Raw genomic sequence first — 26,990 nt, 5'->3', positions numbered from 1 at the left:
AGTTTTCATATTTTTTCATTTGACCATTTAACAGGCACATCCAGGGCAATGTGTAGTTGGCTCTCAGTGTAATGTATGTCACTTAAAGAAAAGAAGCTTATGAATTTTCTTATATTACATATTCCAGAAACATTTGGCAAAAATTCATTGAGACTTACTTTTATTTTAAAAAATAAGTTTCTAAAGAAAGTCACTGCATTGTTCCATTTGCAGTAATTTTTCTTGAACTTTGCTTCCTAGTACTGTTTGAATTTTTTTAGCAGCAGCTATAACTGGTACAGATGCTTGTTGAAAGATGATTTTTGTGTTTTCAGGGAGATAACCTATTCCTTCGGTGTCCACCGATAATCTCGAAGCTAAAACATCGGACGAAAATGGCGCAGAGAAAACAACGCAAGGCAAAAACATCGTGGTACAAAATATCATTGTCGAAAATAAAGCGATTCAAAAACTTCGCAGTTTTAAAACATCATCGAAAATATTGTGGTAAAAAATAAAGTATCTACATATCATCACATGACGCAGACATTCTTTTTTCAGACATAACATCGCAGACATTCTTTTTTACAACTAAATGAATTTTTACAACTAAATGAATATTCCCATAATGATTTGTGAGCGCAAGATGGAAAGAAAGATAATTTTTACTTTCATATTTTTTTATTAACTAATAAATGTTTGCTGAAAAAGTAAGAAGGAAACTTAAGCATAGAGAAAATTAATGCAATGTGTAGCACTTCATAAAAATTTAAACCAACATATATACCTAACAAAGGTCATTGATAAATCACTTTTTATAATGTTTTTACTCATAATTTTTCATGAAAAGTATAATTTTAAAATGATTAGAAAAAGGAAGGTAAGTAACTGCATGACCTCATCTATAAAAAAATTGCTAAGTTAATTATGAGATTATTTTCTTTTTTGTTAATCTAATATAAATGACATTGACAGAAATTGCCAGTCTGTCACTAAGCCTCTATAAGAAGATGTGCGCAACAATTTTGTAGTTGGGGATGTTAGAAATTATGCCTACTAGCAGAGGGACATCAACTATGTAGTAAACTGATGCATGTAATTCCCTCTAGGCTTCTTTAAACATCTACTGGGACTTATATAACCCATTTGGATTGAAAGGGTTAAGGGAGAGAATTAAATGCTGTATTTCACCGTAACTTAAGATTTTCAGAATATTGATTTATGAAATTTTTACAAAAGTTCATTTTTAATAAATGATTTGGTTTCACATTTTATATTCAGTTATTTTATTCATAAAGTGAAATTTTTTCTTTCATTAAAGTAGTATATATTTGTGTCGAAAGAGAAGTGAAAATCAGGGTTTGGCTGGAAACTGTAGCAATCTGTATGCAAGATGAAAGCAATTAGGAACTTTTCGAGAAACTAACGCTTGAAGCTCTTAGTTATGAATATTGAGTTGAAAAACAAGTTAAATGGCTGAACTCAAGGGTGAGGGATGAATTACAGCTAATTATACTATTGGGGAGAGTCCCAATAGTTAGTCTCGTTAGTTGGCAACCGTGAGAACAAGTCTGTCCCATCTGGACGCTGATGGCTATTTGGTTAATAAAAGACAGCTGAAAATTTCGGTCATTACTGATGATGCTCCATGTACAGACAGAAATAGCATGATAAAGCCCTTTGCCTCTTTTGCATATATGTATTCATACATACAGATTTATTTAATTAATATATAATTTCATCAATGAATTATATTAAAAATATAGATTTAATTGACATTTTTTTCTTTTTCTGTCTTTCTTTACCCAACTTCAGCATTACAAATAATGAATAATGCAACATTTTAATTCTTTTTACAATAAAATTACATATTCTTGTAGGTTGATTAAGGAAGCGAAACTCCCCGATTATACGTATGATAAAAACATGTCGCCGAAAATGGAAAATATTTAGAATCTGAGGAACAAGATTTTCCAAAATTATTCAAATTATTTCCAGTTCTTTTTAATTATATAAATTTTAAGCAGTATATTTTCAGAACTGTACAATATGCAATTTTTTTCTTTTTTATTTCTTTATTGTTAAATACTTCTCCAGGCCAATAAGAGAAATGTACAGATTTTCCCAAAACATGTTTAATCTGTCAAAATAACTTTAAAAATTTGGCATCTGGTCATTAAACACAAAAATTATAAAATTTGCTTTTACGATTTAATGTATTTAAGGAATAAATCTTTATGTAAATAATGGGAATAATATAAATATGAAGAAGTAAAAAAAATATAAGTGCTTTACAAGTAAATAAAGTTGGTCTAATGCTTTAAAAGTACTGTGTTTTGTTTTTCCAGTTCCGCTTTACAAAATGTTTCATTAATTCCCCTTTGCTTCCGATTGCTCAATAAATGCCCACACGACTATCTTTCTTTATGTCTGTTGTGTTCACAATGTCTGTTCCTGTACGATTAAATCTACATAATAACAGGACTCTGTATTATCTGTTTAACTCTAAATTAAAATGTAATCTTTAAACGAAATAAATTTATACAAAATGAAATTTAGAATTGTACATAGTACCTTGAAGAATCAAGGATGATATAACTAACATCAACGGCCTTGAAACAGCATCTACAACTTGACGAACTGGGAATGTGATTTTACAAATTATTATTAATTAGGAGTATGGTATATGGCTTTATGAATTGGGAATGTGATTTGGCCTTTACGACGAATGATTAAAAAAATATTCAATGTAACCTTTACATTGATATATATGTTGCACAATTTTCCAAAGAGCTAGGTTAAATTTATATCTGATTATCCACATAACACAATCGCATGATTAATTCTGTTAAATTTAAATCTTTTTGTAAATTAAATTTTTAATTTTTTGTAGAATGTTTCACATTTCTGGTCATTTCACAGATTTCATTAAATATAAGGCAACTTTCTTATGTAAAAGCTAAATAATGTTAATTAATTTTAAAAGTTAAATAAACTTGCGGTGATATTTATGATATGATACTAAATAATTTGCCGTAAGTTTTGGGAAAATAAGAAAATAGCCATACATTTTCTAGAAACATTTAATTTTTTCCGAGACCTTTTATTTGAACACCGTGCATAACAACACTGTGTAGTGTAATAACAATACCATGTGCAATAAATTTTCGTAATGATAATTTTTTTATGAAGTAATTACAGTTGCCCGTTTATCTGCACTTCCTATTACGGTTGAATTCCACGCAATGTAACAAAAACCTAATTAAACAAAATTAAAAGACTTAATTACTGCAAAAACCTACATAAAATATTTATCAGGGCAGAAAATATCGCATATTAATTCATTCAGGTTTAAGCAATACTGTCTTTCATGTTATTTTTTTCCCGTGCAATTTCCTTCTAAGTTATTTATCGTAGCTGAGTACTTCTTTCTCTTCATCATTGTCTCAGTTCTGTTATTATGTAAGAAGTGTTTAAATTCTTTATAAAAATGCACTAAAAATAAAAATTGTTATCAAATAAATATATTTCACAATCTACATACTATATTTACATATAAATATATAATTAAACAACATATCTAGAATTTAATTGCACACTTTTGACATGTTCATTTCATTTCCATAAAGAGTCTGATCTCTTATCATATGTTTCTTTGTTTATACGATAGTCATGCCTCTGAAGACGGCTTTGTATAGGAAATTGGCTTGTATTCACGTTACACATACGTAAAACCACCCATGAAACAGCCTCTTCGCCTGAAATGGCACCGCGTTCAAATATTCAGTGATTTTAACCATTCAAGCCACTAATAGGGTTCACGCTTACAGTAAGATTAAAGATTATAATTTACAAATTGGAATGTTTTGCATACCGTTTTTTCAAATGAAATTCAATAGGAAACAGAAACACTCAATAAAAATGGGAATGCATCATAAAATGTGCAGAGTGACTTTTAGATTTAAAGCTCATATGTAATTTTCCTGGTAGACTCAATCTTAAGTTTCTCAAGTAAACGGTTTTCTTTTAGTGTTATAGTATGATAGTGGCTGTGATCTACAATACATCTGGTACTTGCTGCTTGACAATATATGGATAAATATCGATAGAGACCCCGAGATACGTAATTAATAAAGTACTTCTGATAAAACTCATCATTCAGATCATTACAATAGTCCAGCTGTACAAAACAATATGACACGAAATGCTTTGTACCACTTTACTTAGAGTATAATATGCTCATATGAGATATCTCTATACGATATAAATAACTAAAACTTAGATGTTGGGTTATTGTGCTGTTTACTCTTTTCATTTTAATTCTACACAAGTATTTTCATTCTAACTAGACTCATCTCTCTCTTTTCTGGCTTCATTTTACTTCTAATTGTTTATCATAAAATTTCAGTCTAATTATTTTAAGTTTCAATTACTATCTGATATTTGATTTAAACACCTTTTTCTTTGGGTTTGAACTATTTTAAAGTAATTAAATAATTTTTTTTCGATTTCAAAAACTCTGTTTATAAAAAGTCATAAATGTAAAGATGCACATTCATTTAAGTCAATCAGATTTTTACATCTGCTTTTTAAACATTTGTCAATAAAATAAATATGATGCAAATATTTTTATATACAAATCAAGAAGCCCTTACACAAAGATTTAACTAGATACCCATTATCTATACTGTTTAAATGATTTTAAGCATCATAATATTATGCATTTTTGTAGGACTCATTTAATAACACTCTAGTTAGTAGGTCATTAGTGAAACAATCATAGATGACTCAATGCTAAAAAAGAGATTCAAGAATTCTGAATACAGTTGAGAAAATTCATAATTATCTGATTGTTTTATAATTCTACATTTCCTATGAGCTATAATTAAATAGCAATTCTTAATCATTACAGTTAGGAATATATTAATCCCAGAAGAATTTGACATTCATTTAAAAGAAATTCAAAACAATTTAGAGAAACTACTTTTTTCTACTTTTTTATGTATTATTTTTCAATAATAAGAGGATTTCCCAAAATTTTGGTCCAATTTAATGGAAAATTAGAGCACAAAGTTCAATTCATATTTTTCATACCAAAATCCTAGCACTAAGTATCTATAAAAAAATATTCAATGTGAAAAGCATTCACCTTCTATGATGAAACTGAAGCATTTGAAGTTTATTGTAAAAGTAGACTTTAAGAAGAGAAAAATGATTGTGTCACAGGATCAATGCGAATTTGTAAATATTTTTAAAATGCATTATTATAATATGTAATATAATAAGGACTACTAAATACGGACAATATACAAAACGAATAAGGACTACATGTAGTCTTCTTATACATGCACCATCACCACTACACTTTATATAATAATTAGTTATGTTGCAACAATAGAATATATTTTTTTAGCAAACCAGCACTCAAAAATGCATGTGATTTGAGTATATACAAGTATAAATATACAGTATGAATCACAACCAACATGCTAATTAAGCCTTACATGAATATAATGAGAACACATATCGAAGTATAAAAAATGGCTAACTCCATGAAGTTATAAACTTATATGCAACATTTTATTCCTTTTATATGCAACATTTTGTTCTTTTTGTTACATGCAGATGAAATACTGAACATTGTAGTAGAGTTTTTATGGCTGGGAAAAGAGAAGCCTTTTTTTCCCTCTTTGTGAAGTGTAAGATGAAGAAAATGTTTAACCTTGAGGTAATGATTAATCAAGCAATTAATATATTTCTTGTTAACAATGGTGTACAGGGATAAATTGAATTCTACATTTACCTAATAGCACACCTCTCATTGGTTTATCTAATTCACAGTTAACATTAAAAACAAAAAATCTGAAATGTTTCAGATTTTAAATTACGTCCAAAGGATCATTTTTTTAACATTATGTGTGTTATATTTATTTATTAAATATCACGCTCTTCGCACTTAAACCATAAAATTCAGTTCAACAGCAATATCGCAAAATAGTTTTAAAATGAGCATATCTTTAGAATTTTCGATACAGAGACTCGCACGCTGGAGATAAAAATGTTTCTTCTGTACAATGTTGCCATTGCTCGCTTTCAAATCCTTGAATTTGTTAATCAAAAATTCATTAAAGTTTTACAAAATAGGAAATCGATAATGAAACAAACTTCAAATTTGGTCTTCCACATGTCCATATTCGTAGGAGAATTATGTCATTCAAAACTCGATGGCTCTATGTACCGTTGTTTTATCACAATGCTAGAAATATACATACATTTATGTAGATTTTTCATTATTTAATTTCTTTAAATATAACACAGGACGATAATAATTTGTGGCAACAGTTTGAAAAGTGATTCTCCATTTGTAGTGAATCAACACAAAACGAAAACAATAGTCCTTCAAAGACGAAGTCCCTTTGGACTAAAAATTGTCTTAGGATGTTGGTCACTGTAAGTTCAATAAGGTCACTGTAACTACAAAATTTTCGAATAAAATATATAAGAAAAATTAAATAATACTTTTAAAGTACTAATAAGAAATTTTTAAATCTAAAAGTAAATGTAAGCAATCCCATTTAAAGCGACCACTCAAAATTCCATATCTTTTTAATTTTGTGTGGATGTGGTGAACTTGCCTAATGAGTAAAATCTATGTTTATTTTTCTTAAAAACACTGTTCGCCTTAGGGAGATAGTCACCAAGAAGGTTCACTGCAAATATACATTATTTCTAGTAAGAAAGAAAAAAAAAAAAAAAAAAAAAAAGTTGCGTTAAGATTTTCGAGATTTTCCTAAAGTATAATGTGCATATGAACCAGTTCCTGAGGAAGTACTCCACATAGGAATCCCACTCCTTAAGCAGATAGCCATAATGGGCTTTGGCATAATCTAATAAATCCAAACCCTATTGAAATATTATGTAGCTGACTTTCGTCATAACTAACAAATCAACATTCAAGTAATTGACTGCATGCTGTGCATGAAAATTTTAATGACACTTTAAGAATAAAATAAAACAAAACAAGAAATAATTTTCACTATAAGTGTATTAGATTAACAAAAAAGAAGAAAATAATCTCATAATTAACTTAGCAATTTTTTTATAGATAAGGTCATGCAGTTACTTACTTTCCTTTTTCTAATCTTTTTTAAATTATACTTTTCATGAAAAATTACAGGTAAAAACGTTATAAAAAGTGATTTATCAATGACCTTTGTTAGGTAAATATATTGGTTTAAATTTTTATGAAGTGCTATACATTGCATTAATTTTCTCTATGCTTAAGTTTCCTTCTTACTTTTTGAGCAAACATTTATTAGTTAATAAAAAATATGAAAGTAAAATTTATCCTTCTTTCCATCTTGCACTCACAAATCATTATGGGAATATTCATTTACAATTATTAAAGCCTGAAAAAAGAATGTCTGCGATGTTATCGTCATGTGATGATATGTAGATACTTTATTTTTTACCACAATATTTTCGATGATGAAGTTTTATAAACTGTGAAGTTTTTGAACTGCTTTATTTTCTATGACGATATTTCGTACCGCGATGTTTTGTAGCATGACGTTTTCGCTTTGTGTTGTTTTCTGTGCGATGTTTTCGGCTGTAACCATTCCGTCAAAAGCATTGTTATATTTTTTAATTATGTGGTACAAATTTGAAAAATGAGCTTGCTCACTATTTGTAGAACATTCACTTCACTGATTTATTTGTTGAATTAAATTTAAATCAGTATATGTGGGTATTATTAAACAATCAGATGAAGACATATTGTAGGAAATCATAAAAAAATTAACTTTTATTAATAAGCATGCATAAAGTAAGTATAAATTTTTTTTTTAAAATATGTCTAAATTAGCAATTATTAACGATTTTAAGATTTCCCAACCATTTATCACCTCAACTTTCAAATCAAGGAAAATTTTTGTAATTAAAACATTATTGATGAAATGAGAACAGATTTTTGAAAATCAAATAAAAAATATATAATAATGGATAAATGATGAAAGATTTTTTTAAAAAAATAATATAAAATGCATTAATGATAGAATGTGGACAGGTGATAAATCTCTATTGAAAACATGAAAAAAGAGGCTGTTGTCAATATTAATATTTCTAGGTTTCATTTCAGCTTGGTTTCAATACAGCTATTAAAAATGATAAAAATATATTCTTTTATTAGTGCATACATTTTTCCTATATCCAGTGTTTTCTTGTTAAGTTGACCACTAATATTAGAAGAAATGTTAGGCATTCCCATTTAAACTGGAGTCTAAAATAATGTGTTGGAAACAGTAACTCATCTGCTAGGACCTTCCTTACCAGCTTTACGGGTTTCCATTCACTGCAAGTTCGTGCGAAGTTTTCTTGCCATATGTAGCTAGAAATAAAGTTTTTAACACCATCTCATGGTGAGCTCTAACTTTGTTTCAACAATGAAATCTTCTAGACTGATTGTTCTCTACATCTGAGCTATCTTTATAGGGATCCGTAAGGCCGCTTGTAACGCCATCTATTGGCAGAATTAGTAACTAAATTTTTGAGGTTTCTGTATCACATTCTTATGGTTTTTTTTTAATAAACATACTACTTATTTCATGCTTCTATTTGTCATCGTTTCCTGTTTGTCCCGTAGATTGTCTTTTTATTTTTATTTCCTGATTGAATGTTTCAAGTTGCTTACAGATTTTGGTACTTTTCTATTATCAGGACTTGGGTCAGAAATGTATATTTCTATGCTTGTATGTGAGGATGTATGTGTTCATGTATGCATGCATATATGTACGTACATATGTATCTGTGTGTGTACACACATATATACACATATGTGCATACATACATACATACATACATACATACAGATATGTGCATACATACATACAGATATGTGCATGCATACATACAGATATGTGCATGCATACATACAGACATGTGCATACATACATACACTTCTGAATCTGGTCCTGATAAAAAAAAAAAAAGAGTACCCAGATTTCTCTATGTGGAAGAAGCACAATGGAAATTATTTCCCTTCAATCCAACTAAAGATATAGAAACACTTTCATTAGATGAAAGACATTTGTTGGTAATGGTTCTGAAATGTTGCCTACTTGTTTTTAGCACATTTTGTATATTCTTATATATGATCCATTTGTAATCATCTGTTACAATTCAGTTTACAAATAGCTATTTTCATGATGTCCAGGTAAAGACATGGTCCAGTTTATTCTTTTTTTTTTTTTTTTTTTTTTTTTTTTTTTTTTTAATCAAATACCATATTTATTAAGCTTAGGAGTGAATCTAGGTTTCTTTAAATGATGAAATTCAGATGAATTGTTAGTCTTTTCTACAGTCTCTTAGTTGGAATTCTTGGATTATTTGCCATAAAAGTATATATAGCATCATCCTCTTTGCCAGAAGCAAAATTTATCTTCCAAATTAAAGTCACCATTTTGAAATCTGCAAGCAACATTTGTACTATGTTGAGAGCAGAAGTATATTTCAGTATGTGTCACTAATGTTTCTTGTTGTAGTTACAGTTGTTAACAGGACAGGACAGGAACAAGTACAGGGAGCACCATGCCATCGCCATTGACAAAAATGGTATAGCCCCCATGCACTACCTCTCTAGCGTGCTGCCCCTTCCACAGGGGACCTGATTACGGTATACATAGGACATAGTATTAACAACAAATAAGACATAGCACATCATACTGTTACAACATACTTCGACACATAGTACATAGCATTAACATATTGTTACAGATTATTTACAGTCCAAGAAGTTATGTTCATTATAGAGCTTGTTGGTTTTGGCACTGCCCCTTCCACAAGTGACCTGATTACAGTAAACATAGGACATAGCACTAACAACGTATTGGACATATCGCAATATATTGTTACAACATACTTCAACACATAGGACATAGCATTACTATTACAGATTCTTTACAATGCAAGAAGTTATGTTCATAGAACATAGCATTATCATACTATTACAGATTCTTTACAATGCAAGAAGTTATGTTCTTAGGACATAGCATTATCATACTATTACAGATTATTTACAATGCAGGAGGTTATGTTCATTATAGAGCTTGTTGGTTTTGGCATAGCATATGCTTTATGATACCTAGGGTGTTATATTTGAATTATGTATTGAATGTTGTGCTGCGGTAATTATGTAGGTAGTGTTCCATTTGATCCAAGTTCAATGTTCAGATTTTAGCGGTCCATGGTTGCGCTACTTTAACATGTACTTTCATGAGTTACTGCATTTGATGCACTGGTCAGCTGTTCAGTACACATGTGAAATTGGTACGTTCTACCTGGTGTACATTCTGTTACCTGTTTAAAGTGGTGTTTGACGAGTTGTAGGCACCCCTGTGACGATACACTTCTCCTTTTGTGGAGTATGTGAACACTTTACCAGTGACACAATGGCATAGTACCAGTGGATGCAGGCACAGGTACAATATAAATTATTAGCTCGCATTATAGCTAGTCCTTTTGGAGGACAGTTGTTATGAGATATATATATATGAGTTGCCATTAGGGGGTTTGTGCTTGTTTCTCATTCTGGGGATCCTTTTGAAATCCTTTCAAGTAAACAAGAATAAAGTTAATAATAACAAATTTTTAAATGCTGGGTGGCCTCTTAAAGAGCAGTTCCTGCTCCTTTATTGCAAATCAGGCATTCATTTCTTCAGTAAAATGAATCTGCTCTTTGAATAACAAATAAGACATAGCAAATTCTAGCAAGTTCTTTCTACTATTCTGTGACTATGTTTCTAGCACCTACAAAAATCATGCATGAAATTTTGTAATTAACCAAGACTTTTGTTGGTTTTCTCTGTAATGATTAACTGATAAATATCTTAAGAGTTAATTTTGTTAATATTAGGTTAATTACTGTATTTAATTGTAGCTTTTGCACTTCTTAATATTAAATATGGTTTTAGAATATTATGTATTATAAAAATATTATCCTCAGGTTATTGCAAGTGGATGGGTAGTGGAACCAATGAAAGATAATGCCAATTCTTGTCAAGTTTCTTATCTTGTTCAGGTAATCAGAAAATGATTTATATTATTCAATATTACATATTCAATATAAATTTGTGAATAATTCAATATTGCATAAAATAGTTCAAGAGTCTGAAATGTGTAAGTACTGGAAAACTAAATTGTATAAGTAAAGAAAATTATGAAGTACATTAAGGAACTTATGCATTAGTTTTAAACATTCATGTAGTTTGTTTTATTACTATTATTATATTTTTAATCACAGTATATGCATTACATAAGTTTTGTTGTAATGTATTTTATAAACCACATAATGCTATACATCCTTAAAATGTAAAATGCGTGTTTGCATGCATAAAGTCTATTTAAATTTATATAATTTATATTTATATAATTTTTTTCTCCCCAGATGATTGTCAGTAGTCCAGAAATAAGTGCCATGGAAGAAATAAGCAACATTCAGTCACAATGTATAAATAATTTAAGTCTTTATTTATCTACGAAACCAGCATTTGTTCAAGGCAAATAGCTATTCAATTATTAGAAATGTAAAACTCACCAAATTGTAGGACTGTTTGACACTTTCTGCCGTACAAATATTGTTTTTCTATTTTTAGAACAAATATTTTAATATACCTTACTTTTAAAGTATTTTTAATTCTTAATGTTGGTTTTTATATACATAGATGTTTTTGCATGTTAATTTTTTATATTGAATATTGTATAATATTGATTCAAACATTCAACAATATCACTTGTGAGGAGGGGAGAGAAATTTAAGAAATAGTATATTATAATAAAAGAATGATGTGTTAAATTCCACCAGAAATATTTAATTTTACATCTCTATGCATGAAATTAAATTGCATTTTAAAATGTTTGATATGACAAATATATACTTAGGGAATTTCTTAACATCAATAACCTAAACATGTTATTTCAGGTGTGATTTACTTCATAATTTTAGTGATAAATTTTTGCAGAAGTTTTTATGTTTACTGTTATCATTTATACACACATAAATACCTTGCTAACAGTAGCAATTAATAATATAGAAATTTGCATGCATGTTTAAAATCTATTTCATAATAGTCTTGCTGTAAAATATGCATGTATGTTTGCTTATGATTACTGCTGTTTCAAACACAGCAAATATGAAAAATCTAATAATTGAACATATAGCTGAAAGAATTAACTATATAGTAATATTTTGAAGTTACATATTAGATGGGATTGATGAAAAATGCAGAAGTCGAGGGTCTAATTTTACACATAAATCATATGAATTTTAGTTAAATAGGACTAATGGCTAATATAACATTTATTTCAGATCAAAGTATGTTATAAGAAATGTGGAATTTTGATATGTAACGATACAAAACAAATGTGCTGCATAATACCGAGTCATTTTAATATTGATGATGGCTTGATAAAAGTTAACCAGCTCACCTGATAGTTCAGCTTTTGTTTTTTATTATTATTATTGTGTAAAGTTTCTTTTTAGTGAGTTAATATATATGTATATATTTTAATTCGCTGTCTTGTAGCTTGAACACATTCCCCTTCAGAATCTGTGTTTTCCAAAATTTATAATCCTAATTTAATTGAACCAAGACCTGTCAACAGGAAATTGTTATATACTTTTCTGGTGGATTTGAGGTGTTACTTTCTTCAGTAGTGATTTGCTAACACATCTATGTAAGCTCATCAGTTGTTAGCTTTAACAGCTTGCAGACATCATCACTATCAACTTCTAAATCTAAGTATGGGCAAGATTGAAAAATTTTGCTATTATTTGACTGAATCAGTTTCTTGTATTCTTTTTATATATTTATTTTTTGGGAAAAGGATGGTTCCAAGAAATTGTCATCAATTTTAAGTCATCAATTCTTATGACACTTAAAACACTGAAAATGTGTCCAAAAGTTTTTAAAAATAGCCGATTGTTTTGCCTCCTAGAGTTATTCATATGTGCAAATGATTTATCTTATGTAATAAGCCATGAATATTTTGATGACTCTTTGCTGGTTGTATTTGGAGGGGGGGAAACAACTTTCACATGTGAGTTGAAATCATTTAGAGTGGTGGGAGGGTAACTGGTTACATTATCAGTGAGAAGTTTCACTTTAACCCCTTAACTGTCGTGGGCATATATATATGCCTTGCTCAGCCGAAGTGTTAACTGCCCCGTGCATATATATACACTCTTCCAAAATATTATCATTTGCTTTGGGCTGCTACCCATAAAATTATTCGCTAAGCTTTGGAATGCAACACCACAATGACCTTGACAAAGTATGCGAAGGAGGATACGATTTCAGAGAAGTGTGGGGAGAAATTGGAGAAAGGGGTGTGTTTAAAGCAGTGAAAGTAATGACTGCACGGTATTGGCTGGTGTTGTTTGAGTAAAACATATTTTTTTTTTATTCTATGTCCTCCGTTTTCGTTTACTTTTTGTAGTAGGTTCCAGGGAAGAAAGATATAATGGATGTTTCAAACCCATTTATCTTTTCTGAATTATTTTTGATGAACTGCTCATGCTTCATATTGTTACTGAAACTAACCGTTTTGTAGACGAGTGTATAAACCAACACCTTGCAAATGAAAAACCAAGAACAAAATTGTGGCATTCAACCAGTTCAGAAGAAATATGTGTTTTTTTAGGCATACTGATTTCACAAGGTATAAAACTGAAACCTGATCACTTTACTATTGATCGAAACTCCATTTTAGGGATCTTTTTTATTATAAAAACATCATTTTTATTATACTTATGTCTTTTTATTATACTTTTACTCAAAACATTAAATTTTATGCATTCATTTTTTTTTTTATTCTTTATTTTGTGAAAGTAAACAGTTTTTAAAAAGTAAAACTTGCACTTATTTTCCCCCTAATACATCGCATAGCTACGCACGCCTGTGTGAAAAACCGTGACACTGGGAAATTAATTTTGTACGTTTTCCACAGCAGTTAAGGGGTTAAGCAGAATTTGTTCAGATGGCAATGATGTTTCACTTTTGATATAAAATGATGACCAAGTTCTCAAAATACAAGCTGTCACCCAAGTTGCATAAATCAGGTTATTAATGTACTAATAATATTATTGTCAAGTTAGAAGCATTCTGTATGATATAACTGCTTAAATTTGTATTTTTTTTTTTTTTTTTTTTTAAGTTACTGTACTTTTTTATTAAAATCTCATCAGTCTAAATGTGCATTAGGTTAAATGCACTTTTCAAACAATCATTAAAGGGCTTTTAAGAATTGAAAATTAATCTGATATTAATTATATTATTTTTCTTCGAAACATGACAATGAGGAAGCTAATGTCCAGTGAGACAGTGTTTAGTTTTGGGAAATATTTTATATCGTCTTTCAACATTTCTTCAAATAGTTGTCTGTGCTCTGCAAAACAGCAATCCTTTTTTAGCCAGTATGTGGAATCAAACCTTTTAAAATCCAATTCACAATTATTTAGTACAATGTGGTAAGCCTTTTCCCATGGTATATGTATTGCATATCTCCAATCCTACTTTACAAATACTGTTTGCCTTGCATCTTTGATGCAATGATTTTGATTTGATGGTAGTACAAGGTATTTCATGAAGATTCCATGGTATCTCTTAAATAGTTGAATATAGTCCATGGTATAAGTCTAAGCAATGAAATGAAGTAAGAATATCTTTATAATGTGGCACTTTTTATGAAAATATAGAGAAAGTTATAAGGTGCAAATCTGAAAAGAAATCTTTTGCATTAGAAAAACATTTTGCAATACTTCAAAACACTGTGTTAGCAAAAATCAATTTTTATATAAACCCTAAAATTTACACAACTTGGCATTGAGTGAAAATGGTTTAAATCATGTAATTTTTTTTTTTTTTATCTAAAACCTTATCATATTTTATTCATTTCTTAAATTGAAACCATGAGTCTGTAACCAATTTTTTAAAGCAATATATAGTCATGCATTCTTTTAAAAAGAAAAACATATATATATTAGTTCTTTAAAAATATATTGAATACTGTATGTAGATATCCTTTTTTTTTTTTTTTTTTTTAATTCTCTTGTATATTTTATATTATCATTTTGTAATGTATTTTGAAATATTTATTCTTAATATTTTTCTGTGTTCATTATGACTTGTACATTTAATGCTGGCTTTTAGCCAGAACTTTAGAATCTGTGCATTGAGATCAAAATGACACCTGAGGAAAACTAGTTACCTCTTTCTGGTATAAGAACATAATTTTGAGGAACCATGCTACACTATATTCATATGAAAGCAAATTAAATACATACTGAAATATGTTATTTTAAGAAGCAAATAAGTAAATTAAGTACACAGTAGTATATTAATGAGAATGCATATATTTAGTAAAACACTATTATAAAGTAAAATTCAGTACTTTATGCAGTACATAGTGGATGAGGAAGAAATTGATAGAACAATAGAAAATTCTTCTGTAGAACCCATTTAATTATAGAATATAGCAAATAGACATAGTTATTAGTTAATGATACAGTTATTTCATAGAGCATTTTTTGAAAATACATTGAATCAAATTGGAATTTGGAACTCTTCGTAGTTTATAAACTAGTAATGCTTTCAGAATCTAGCATAAAATATTTTTAAAACATTTGTGTTTTTTTAATGTTGTAATTACTTTGACTTGCATACTAAAAAAATTTAAAACAAATTTAAAATGGTGTTTCCATGCAAACTGTGACAAAATTTCCAGTTTCATTATCACAATTTAATTTTTTTTCTGCATTATTGTATCAAAATATTTCATAAAAGTACTACTTATAAGTACATCTGTAAAAAGTAGCTTTCCATGATCTAGAAAATAGTTAAGAAAGCGGAGTCTTAGCATGACATAGAAAGCTGTTGGAAGGATAGCATTATCTAATTTTCAGGATAATTTGTACACTTTATTAGAATTTTTAGAAGGTAAAATTAAATCATTGAAAGGATATTTAACTGGAGTAGTAATTAAATATTTAATACCACCACTTAATCAGAAGTTAAATATCCACTACTATAGTAAGACTGACATCACACATATAATAATATTTTTCCATACTACAGTTTGGCGCATGTTTAAAAATCTGTTATATTTTAAGCTATATATATATATATATATGTGTGTGTGTGTGTAATGAAACTGTGGTTTGAAGGTGGCAGAGTGGAAAGCATGATGACGCAATTCAGCACAACATATCTTGAAAAATCAATATCTTTGTTTTTTCCATGCATATCAAATAATCCTTTTTCAGACAAGATGTTTCCTTATTATATTTAAATACAGTAAGTTTCATTTTGAAGTAGAACATCATCTTAAGTAAGTAAGCAGCAGCATGGTTTAAAAGCGTCTTGCCAGCAGGAGAGCTATGCGGGAAAGGGAAAGGTTATAGTACTTTCATAGCAAGAAGGCTGACATTTCAGTTCACAGTTTTGGTTTAGAATTAATTTGATTGGACGAGAGGCATCTGCATTAAAACGTTACATAAGATAGAAAAGTCTGGAACCTGTGAGAAGAGATGAATTTAGGGGCAGATTACCAAATTTAGAATGTTAATCTCGACTGCCAAGTTCTTTAAATACTACGCAATCAAAATTCTTCTTCAATATGGATCTAAGCACGCATCTACAGTGTTCCGTCATTTCCTTTTGCTTTTATTATGACATATATATATATGATATACATTACAATTTTAACTTCTTCTAAGTTTATTACATATATTCAACAGTTTTATCTAAATCTTCGTAAGAGTTAATTTAAATTTGAATATATCCAATTTACAATAGTTTTTACTCTTCATTTCCTAGGAAATAAACATAAATAAGAAAAATTATTAATTGAATTTTTATACTTAGCAGCAGTAGAATTAGATTGTTACTTTTAAAGTCCATTTATGCTTTTAGCTTTTTGCTTTATATTTATATATGTAATATTTTTTATGCATAGTCGATAGCAGAGCGGCAAGATGAGACGAAGATGTTGATACCAAACTAGGTTCAGTTAATTACCATCTTTATTTCCAAGCACATTAGAATTATTCTTTGTAGACAATATATTTTTTTATCATAAACAATTACTATAATTTCTTATCTACATATAAGATATAAGAAAATACGATAGCTGCTTAAAAAATAATTGGCGATCTTAAAGTTAATGATTCTAGATTTGGTGATCTCCCCCTAAATTCATCTGTTCTCCAAAATTCGAGATCTTTCCATGTTATGTAATGCTTAATGCAGATATCTCTTGTCCAGTCAAAATAATTGTAAACCAAAATTTTTCTAACTGGAACTGAAGTCTTTGACTCCCTCCCTTCTTCCTTTGAATTGTGGTGTCCCTTTTTTGTTTAATCTTTCCTTTGACAGGATGCTCCTCGTCTGCTGCTAATTTGCTTAAAATGACATCATATTGTAAATCTGTGTATGTAAGATATAAGAAAATACAATAGCTGCTTTAGAAATAATTAAAGACCTCAAAATTAACATTCTGGATTTGGTGATCTCCCTCTAAATTCATCTGTTCTCCTAAATTCGAAATTTTTCTATGTTATGTAGCACTACTGGAAAAGGGCAACTAAAACTAATATTAACCAATCACAGGTTAGCTCTACTTATAAATCAGACTAGGTATAAATACTCTTAGCACAATAAACTACGTCATTCTTCCCTTCCCTCACTGTTGGCTATGTCAACATCGCGTCACTTTATGTTTGCTTAACTAACTATATTATTTCTTGTTAAAAACAAACCAATGGACATAGAAATCTATCATATTTAAATATGATTGAATAAGTGGTTGCTCAAGTAATTGAATATGTGTGAAAATAAAAAAAGAAGGTTTTGTTGGAATTCAATTTTGTTGCCTTCATCTTAACCGCAGCCATTACGGACATCGAAAGCTGTTAAGAGTTCCAGCATTTGACTACACATTCAAAATCATATATATATATATATATATATATATATATATAAATTCAAATCTATATACATGTGCATTTGCAGTTACGAGTATACATAACTATTAATTACATATTTTTTTAAGGTTTTGCTAACATATTAAACTGCCTTGTCTCATAATTCTTTTACTTGAATAGAACATATATTGCAAATCGAGTGAAAGAATATGTCAGCATTTTTTAATTATGTGATTTTGTTTGGGCTGTAGCCAATATTTCTCATGGGTTTTGAAAGCCAAGCTAGCTTAGAAAGAGGTCAGCTGTTCCGTTGTTCTATTGCTTATTTTAATAATAATTAAAATTCATTTAAATTTAATAATAATATTAATTAAAAATATAAATTTAATAATAATTAAAATTATCTTTTAATAAGAGTTGTTAATGTTTGTGTAATTTTTACATTTTTATTTAGTATAGCTAACTGTACTTAAAAAAATTGTATTGTATTAAAGTATATAACCTATCACAGAGGTTAGAAATGTGCTTGTTTAATTTTTTTCAAGATTATACATAGCCTAAGTACCAGGAAAACTTATTGTCATGCCATGTCTGGCGATGGGTGTGTGTGTCCAAAAGTGTCCACAATTTTGGCCACCACTGTATGTAATGATATTTTTAAATCAATTGATTAAATTAAATTCTAATCATATTGCTTAATAATGTGTTGGCTATTCTCTACCTAAATTGCATCCCTGTTCCTAAATTTTGGCGAAATCCTTTCTTTATTATAAATTATATTAACCTGTTGGCACACGCCAAATTCTTCCCTAAACCCTGACCTAGGTTTAGCACTTCCCCTGCTCACATAAAAAAGGACACTAATTCTTTAAACTTCAGTGTGTGAGAAATAAGAAAGGTAAACACTGTATTTAATATTTTGCCCTTCAACAATTGAATCTATTAAGACTCAAAGAATGTAATGCTGCTGGTGGATAAATGTGCCCGTTTCTTAAAAACAGATTTTACTAAATCCGTTTTTCTTATGTATGTATATGCTGAAGAATGAATAACTTCTGGTTTTGAATTAGGAGCTCAATTAAAAATCCTTATGACCATTAATAATGAGATTTATATTCTAAATATGGAATTAGGTATAATTTTAATGTTATTTTGCATTATATTGATTAGTTAAAAAGTATCTCTTTCTCTCTATATACATACAGTGGTGGCCAAAACTGTGGACACTTTTGGAAATTTTTATGTTTTTGAACTTTGTATGCTTATAGAAAACGTTATGTTTCACAAAATGCAAACCTATATATATCATTTTAAAGAGAATTTATTACTGAATTCAATACAAAACACAAAATTCAATTATTTGCAATACAAAAAAAGTTAAACGATAATAGTTATCGATATACATTAGATAGTGATGATTACAGTGAGTTATCAGTACTTAGTAGGGTACCCTTTATTTTTTATTACAGCTTCACATCGACGTTTTATTGAGCTGACAAGAGGTTTAAGCTCTTCTTTCGTTATTACATGATGCCAGGAAACAATTATAGCCTCAATTAGTTTCCTTTTATTTTATGGGCACCTCGTTTGGACAAGAGTTTTCAAACGGTGCCACAAATTTTCGATAGGATTGAGAGCAGGACTGTTTCCTGGCCATGACAATTTAATGCTCTTTGTACGAAACCACTCTTTCGATATTTTGGCCGTGTGGCAAGGAGCAGAATCCTGCTGAAAAATAAACGAAGCATTGTTGGGAAAGAGATCTCTGATGGAAGGTAGAAGTTTTGGTTCTAGAATAGTGTCAATGTATTTTCTGGCATTCAGTGTCCCGTTGATGACATGAAGGCAACCAATACCATCTGCTGACATGCATGACCAAATCATAGCACTAACTGGGTTCTTTTCACAGTTGCTTGAATGCAGTCAGGATGTAGCTCTTCTCCTATACTATGTCTTACATATTTTCGCCCACCACTACCAAATAACGATATCTTAGTTTCATCACTCCATATAACTTGTGACCACTGATCATTTGTCCAATTAATGTGTTCCTTTGCCCACTGTAGTCTTCTTCTTTTTTTTTTTTTTTTTTTTTCATTGCTGAAAATTAAGATAAGGCTTTTTTCGTGGAATTCTACCTCTCAGTCTAACATCTGTTAATCTTCTCCTGATTGTTCTTGAACTGACAGAAACACCAGCATCATTCAGATCACTTCTGATGGCCGCTGATGACATTTTTCTATCTTGAAGACATAGTCTTTTTATTCTTCTGTCATCAATAGATGTGGTGCACCTTTTTCGGCCTTTTCCTTCTTTGTTTTTTATTGAATTTGTCTCCTGATATCGTAAACAAAACTTTCAGACTCCAGATGTAGCCACTGAACCACCCACCTGTGTTGCAATTTCAGCATAGGAAAGACCACTTTCTCGTAACACAATAATATTACATCTCTTTCTAGGTGTCCAATCTACTCTTTTTTTTTTTTTTTTTCTCTTTAAAATGATATATACAAGTTTGCATTTTGCAAAAGTTAACATTTTCTATAAGCATACAAAGTTCAAAAACATAAAATTTTCCAAAAGTGTCCACAATTTTGGCCACCACTGTATGTAATGATATTTTTAAATCAATTGATTAAATTAAATTCTAATCATATTGCTTAATAATGTGTTGGCTATTCTCTTCCTTAATTGCATCCCTGTTCCTAAATTTTGGCGAAATCCTTTCTTTATTATAAATTATATTAACCTGTTGGCACCCGCCAAAGCTCCAAACTCATAAATCTGTCATATTACATAAAGTCCTTAAGATGCCTGATGAGAAGATAGTGTCACCTCGGGATTTCAATTAATATCGCTGATTGGATGATTATGGCTGACCATGATGCACACTTACCTATAAATAGGGCTTCTCCTCAAGATACAGGGGGAACGCTTTTGAGATGGTTGCTGACATAAACGTATCACTTTATATTCCAAAATTTGTCTCATTCCTGTTGCCCCAGCTGCATAACACAAATAATGTATAAGAAAATACATTTCATATATGTATATGTACATTATGTAGATTAGTTTACAGCAATAATTAATCATTTATTTGTTTGCAATTAAATTTAATTAACGTTAATTTGCTTTTTATGAATAGAGAATGTTTATTAAATATATATGTACATATATACTTTCCTGAAAAATTTGAACAAAATTACCTATAAATAAATATCGGTAGCTGTATTCTTAGAAAGTATTGAATGCATTTTAAAATCCAGTATTAAATATGCAACAATATTTTTAATGGCAGGGGGAGGAGAACAGATCGTCATTCTTGCCATTGAAGTGAGAACTTTTCATCCAAAAGTCTAAACATCTGGTTAGAAAGTAACAATTGCTAGCTGAGAAAAATAAGCAATTAGGATGGTACCCCCATCAGTAAGCTTCTTATTTTTTCACACATTGAAAATCATAGGCACCGAAAGTACTTAATGAACATTTAGCCAATTAAAATTAGAAAAATTGACATGGAATTTCTTAATTAATTAATTGCTTGAAGTAGCCCTCACTGTTATTATTGCTTCCTTATATTTAATGATTTGTTTTGCATTATTTCAAGCAGTAAAGTAAATGATTTGATATTTCTGAATAAATATTACAAGTGGAAATTAATATAGTCCCTCCCCCTGTTTCTAGTAATCCTAATGGTTTATCATTGAATAAAATTCTGATATTCGTATCAAGAATTATATCTTACTAGTTGTTATTTTTAAATTATTGTAGTCCATATATAAATATTGTGAATAAAAGCATATTTTCAATTCTTAATTAGGAAAATTTGAATTATAGAGAGTAAGGCTATGAAATATTCCCTTCCTATATATTTGGTAATAGTATAGTAAGGCAGTAACTGCTTTTATTTATTTTTTTTCGTAGATTGTCCCACTAAAATGCTATTTTTAAATTCAAATTTGTGATAAAATGACAGTAAAAAGAAATGATTATAACAACAACCAATTTTTGTGCCACCATCTAAGAATAAATAACTAAAATTGGTAGATCACATGCTACATAATTATCTAAAATTCCCAATAAAAATTTTATTTTGCATCATGACTGAATTCTGAAAAATATTTATTAAATTTTTTGTGCATCATCATATATATATGTAAGATATAACAAAATATGATAGCTGCTTCAAAAAAATAATTGGCGACCTCAAAATTAACATTCTAAATTTGGTGATCTGCCCCTAAATTCATCTCTTCTCACAGGTTCGAGATTTTTTTATCTTACGTAACGTTTTGATGCAGATACCTCTTGTCCAATCAAATTAATTGTAAACCAAAACTCTGAACTGAAACTTTTCCGACTCCCACCCTTCTTCCTCTGAAGTTCTATGATACTCTGCCTTTTCCACGTAGTTCTCCTGCTGGCAAGACGCTTTTAAACCATACTCCTGCTGCTGCTTACTTAAGATGACGTTCTAATTCAAAATGCAAATTATGTATTCAAATATAATTAGGAAACATCTTGTCTGAAAATGAAGGATTTGATATGCGTGGAAAAAATAAAGATTGTGATTTTTCAAGATATGTTGTGCTAAATTGCGTCATCGTGCTTTCCGCTCTGTCACCTTCAACCCACTACAGTCTTCTCGGTCATCTACACAGTATAGTAATCTGTTAAAAGTTCCACTGTCTCCATCTACACATTTTGAAATCATTACACACACACACACACATATATATATATATATAATGATTAAATTTGGACTTAACATATGGATATATGAATTGTGTTACAGTATAAAGCCTGTAATCCGGACTCGTCGGGACTTTGGCGATTCCGGATTAGGGTTTTTTCCGGATTATAGATCATCAATTTAAATATGGTAAGATGGCATGCAGAAATTATACTATTAAAATTGTGAAACCGTAATTTATGAAATAAAAAGCAAGTATGATCTAAAGGGTATCAAATTTTACAAAAAAAAAAAAAAAATGTGAATATTTATTTGTTTACTTCATTAAACATTTCTTTCAATGCACGCATGCGTAAAGCATATGCGCATAGTGTATGCGCATTCTCTATGCACATGCGTAAAGTTTGTGGCTTTGAGGTCTGGATTATTGATCATTCCGGATAATGGACGTCTGGATTACGGACTTTGTACTGTATTAATATTTCTTCTCATCATATGCTATTATATTTCTTTATTTAGAATTATATTTTTTTATGTATTTAAGAGTCAAATCAATGGAATTTTATGATATATGACATTGTTAAAAATATCATAATTATAATTTTTTGTTTTAAAAAAAGTATTACCAAAATATTTAATGTCAAATAGCTTACAAAAAATTTTTGAATTATAGCAATATTGTTCTTTCACTTAGTCTCTTGAAGAAGTAGTACAGCTGTTTATTTGCATCCAAGAAAATAAAAATCTAGAAATAATTTTTTAACTTTATTAAGAAAACGGAAGAAATAATGATTTTAATATTATAGAAATATCTGAAACAGTACTGATTGTAAAATTTCATTTCTAAAATATCAAGCATGCTTATTATGCAATAAATTCTCAAAATCTGAGAACTTTAAATTGAAGTTATTATCTATCATTGTGCTGAATGTCAGTTTTCTTTAAACTTCAGTAACTGTTTTCTGTTTACGTGTTAAAATCTTTGAAAGTTATTTCATTGCCTAGTTCAGCATTTAAAGTGCTTTTGTATTATCTGCTTTTATTAACACTATTTTGTTATACATGTAGATTTTCATATACTTTTAAATAATGCTATTTATCTGATGCAGAATAATTGTATATAGAAAGATGATGATTTTAATTTACTTGTCTTTTATCACGTTTGACTAAGCAACAGTATCATATAATATTTGTAGAAAATGTTTTTTGGCGGTAACAAATATGTAGTGTTATTTTTTTTACTTGAAAACAAACTTTGAAATTGTCTGTATTTCATCAACCTGCTCTATATTCCTTTGTCTTATTCATTTAATTCTGAATTATTTGAAGAACATGCATTGGATTTAAAAAAAGAAATAATTCTTTTTTCTCTTGTGTTTTATAAAATTGTTTTTTAAAGTAAAAATGAATTTCTGATTCCGTCATTATTTAACTGATCTCATGTTTTGTATGCAAGTGGCACAATTCCTGTATTATTCTGGTTTGCATAACATAGTTCTGTTTCATTATTAAATATATTACTATTATGTTTGTTATATAAATTGTATAATAAAATTATTATTTTATATTACTGTTAAATAAAATGTGTGATAAATTATGAAATTGCACAATAAGAAGAAAAGTTTAGTAAATTCAACTCATAAAACTGAAATAATAGGCTGAAAACTTGCAGTGGAATAATATATATGTAAAATAAGAAATATGTAAATTAAGATAATAACTTTAATTTGCAGTACTTCTTTAACTCTCCATTTTTCTCCATCCTAAAAATAGTAACTATTTATTGGAAATTCTTCTGAACTGCATCATTTCAAAATTTAATTATTGTGGCAGAATTCTGACATAAGGCTTCAACAATTGATTTCAAATTTGGGATACAAAACTCATTATTAATCAGTGGTCTGAACTGAAACTAAATCACTCTGAATTTTATCTTCAACCTGTCGCATTCTCTGTCTTGTTTCACTACTGCCAACCTCATTGCTCTCTGCTGCTGCATTTTCTTTCAATAGGTGCATTTGCTGTGCCATTTGATTAGTGATGCATAAGAAATGTTTGTCAGGAAAAATAAAGATATATTAGAGTAGCCATGATTACAAGTGTCTCTGTGTTTTCTTCAAAATTATTATAGTTTTATAAGCTGATAGGATGCAAACTTACATGGGGATTTACTTTCCATCCTGCTAACCTGCTTGTTCTCTGCTGCTGGACATTCTTTACTCCATCACAATGAACTGTCATGAAGACATAAAAAAGGCACAAATATTATTAAGAATTGGCACACAGATTACATTTGTTATTATGCATAAGTAACTATTAAAATGTGCATCTCAAGAATAAAGAAAATTTAAACTGGCTGCTACAACTTTAATTTTATATACATTGAGCCCCATCATTCCATAGATCATGTGCTCTACTATGCCACCATCAACTTTTAAGTGTTATAGGGTACTTGATTAAGGCAAAGCAATTTAAGAGCTACCTGCCTATGAGGAGAGAAGCAAGACTGGATCCTATCCTTGTTATACACAGGAAACCCAGCTATGCAACCAGTCCATTCACCAGACATTTAAAACCAAAATTGAAGTATCAATGTTCAGCGACTTTACCGCTTGGCTGTTGGTGGGTCCTATTTAAATATAACAAAACCAGTTAATTTTAACACCTGCTCTTTTAGCGAATATGATTAACAATGCATAGTAATTGCCAGTGAAGCCTGATGAATTTAATATAATATCTATATTTGCTATATTTATTTGTGATAGACATTAATTATTTGTTTTATGAGTTCTTGAGCATACTAGATTATTATCAATATATGCTCTGGCAAAATCTCTGTATTCCCTTTATTGATTTACTTTTGAAATATTGCTGTGACGTTTTTCAGTCCAAAACTTCTAACTTTAAATCTGTACTGTTGTCTATGGCTTTTAAATGAAATATAATCACGACTTTCAGGAACTATTGAAATAACCGAAAATCTTTATAATAAATCCAAATAATTGATATTATATTAACTTGTCCTACTGAATGTATAAGTTCTGCTTCATGTTGCATAGGAAAACCATCAGTAATCATTACAACATTTAATGTACGCTAATAACACGCAATCGAATTCTTCTATTTTTCATATTTACACAAATAATATGCAGTTCTCTACTTTTGTCATGAGCAAAAATCTCAACTATTTTCTTATCGCTATATATTAATATTTTATTACACACCTGACTGACTGCAGCAGGCTTTGACATAAAATGTATAGTCAAGTACGACAAAATAAAATTACCATTCTGAAATTTTGAACATTTAATAGAATTCTATTTACAGGTATATTTACAAATTATGCACATCTACAATAACATAAAATCTCTACTTATCTGCATGTTGAGAATGAGCCTGGCACACTTTTCCTAAATTTGAAAACTTTTGCAACTCAAACCTCACATATTTAAACATGGGAAATCTCATTTTCTAAACTCAGCAAGTTGAAAAAACTACCTAATATGTGCAGCGAATTTCATTTTGCATGCCACCCAACAAAACACCAGAACTTCATTTTAAAATGCAATGTTAATAATTAAAGTTAAATTTAGACCAATATACTTTCAAACCTGAGTTGTACAGACCCATTAGTCTACTTCCTTTCATAAGTAAGCTTATGGAAGCAGTTATTCTCAAAAGAGTACGTGATCATCTGGAAGTAAACAATATACTGATCCCATAACAGTTTTGATTTCGGAAGTCATTGTCTACATCCTATCAGCTTTATCGTGTTGTGGAACACATCTCTGAAGGAATTTACTACAAGAAGTATACTGGAGGTTATTCTTAGACATGGCCAAAGCTTTTAACCATATTTGGATGGACGCAGTAATATAGAGAATTCACAATCTGGGCTTTCCAGATTGCATTACACGCATAATTGGATCCTACCTAACAAGTAGACACTTTGTCATTCACTTTTCTTACACTTACTCTACTAAACATTTGGCTTCAGCTGGCATCACTCATGGCTTACTACTAAGGCCTATACTTTTCAATATTTATGTGAATGATATACCCACCACACATCTGTGTATGTATACTGATGACACAGCAATCCTTGCTCAAAATGCATTTCTTAGCCCAGTTGTACAATATCTTCAAAATCAAATGGAAAATTCAGGTTAATGTTGAAAAACAATTATCATAGTCTTCACTAAGAAGAGAAAACTTGAACAAAACCTGTAGTTTAATGGAACCTGACTGCCCTGGGCTTAAGCAAGTCCCTTATCTTGAGGTGATCCTCTTAAATTCTGTCACATGGTCCCCACATATACACTCTGTTATTCAGAATTTCAGGTT

General features: G+C 29.5%; 1 protein-coding gene across 2 annotated transcripts in view; it reads left to right on the top strand.

The window, feature by feature from the left end:
• Window positions 1–24,739, top strand: part of LOC118193248 (uncharacterized) — a 143,163-nt gene extending 118,424 nt beyond the window's left edge. For both annotated transcript variants that reach the window (XM_085814508.1, XM_085814502.1), the window contains 2 exons: window positions 10,979–11,053; window positions 11,420–24,739. In XM_085814508.1, the coding sequence (XP_085670634.1) occupies window positions 10,979–11,053; window positions 11,420–11,539 (195 nt within the window). In that variant the 3' untranslated portion in view covers window positions 11,540–24,739. The remainder of the gene's footprint in view (window positions 1–10,978; window positions 11,054–11,419) is intronic.
• Window positions 24,740–26,990: the final 2,251 nt, after the last annotated feature.

The sequence above is a fragment of the Stegodyphus dumicola genome, chromosome 1 (assembly GCF_044657685.1).
Source record: "Stegodyphus dumicola isolate Sdum_Otavi_A_Nest chromosome 1, ASM4465768v1".
In the NCBI taxonomy this organism is placed as follows: domain Eukaryota; kingdom Metazoa; phylum Arthropoda; class Arachnida; order Araneae; family Eresidae; genus Stegodyphus; species Stegodyphus dumicola.
The sequence above is the reverse complement of the archived record's forward strand: the minus strand, read 5'-3'. Positions and strand labels throughout refer to the sequence as shown.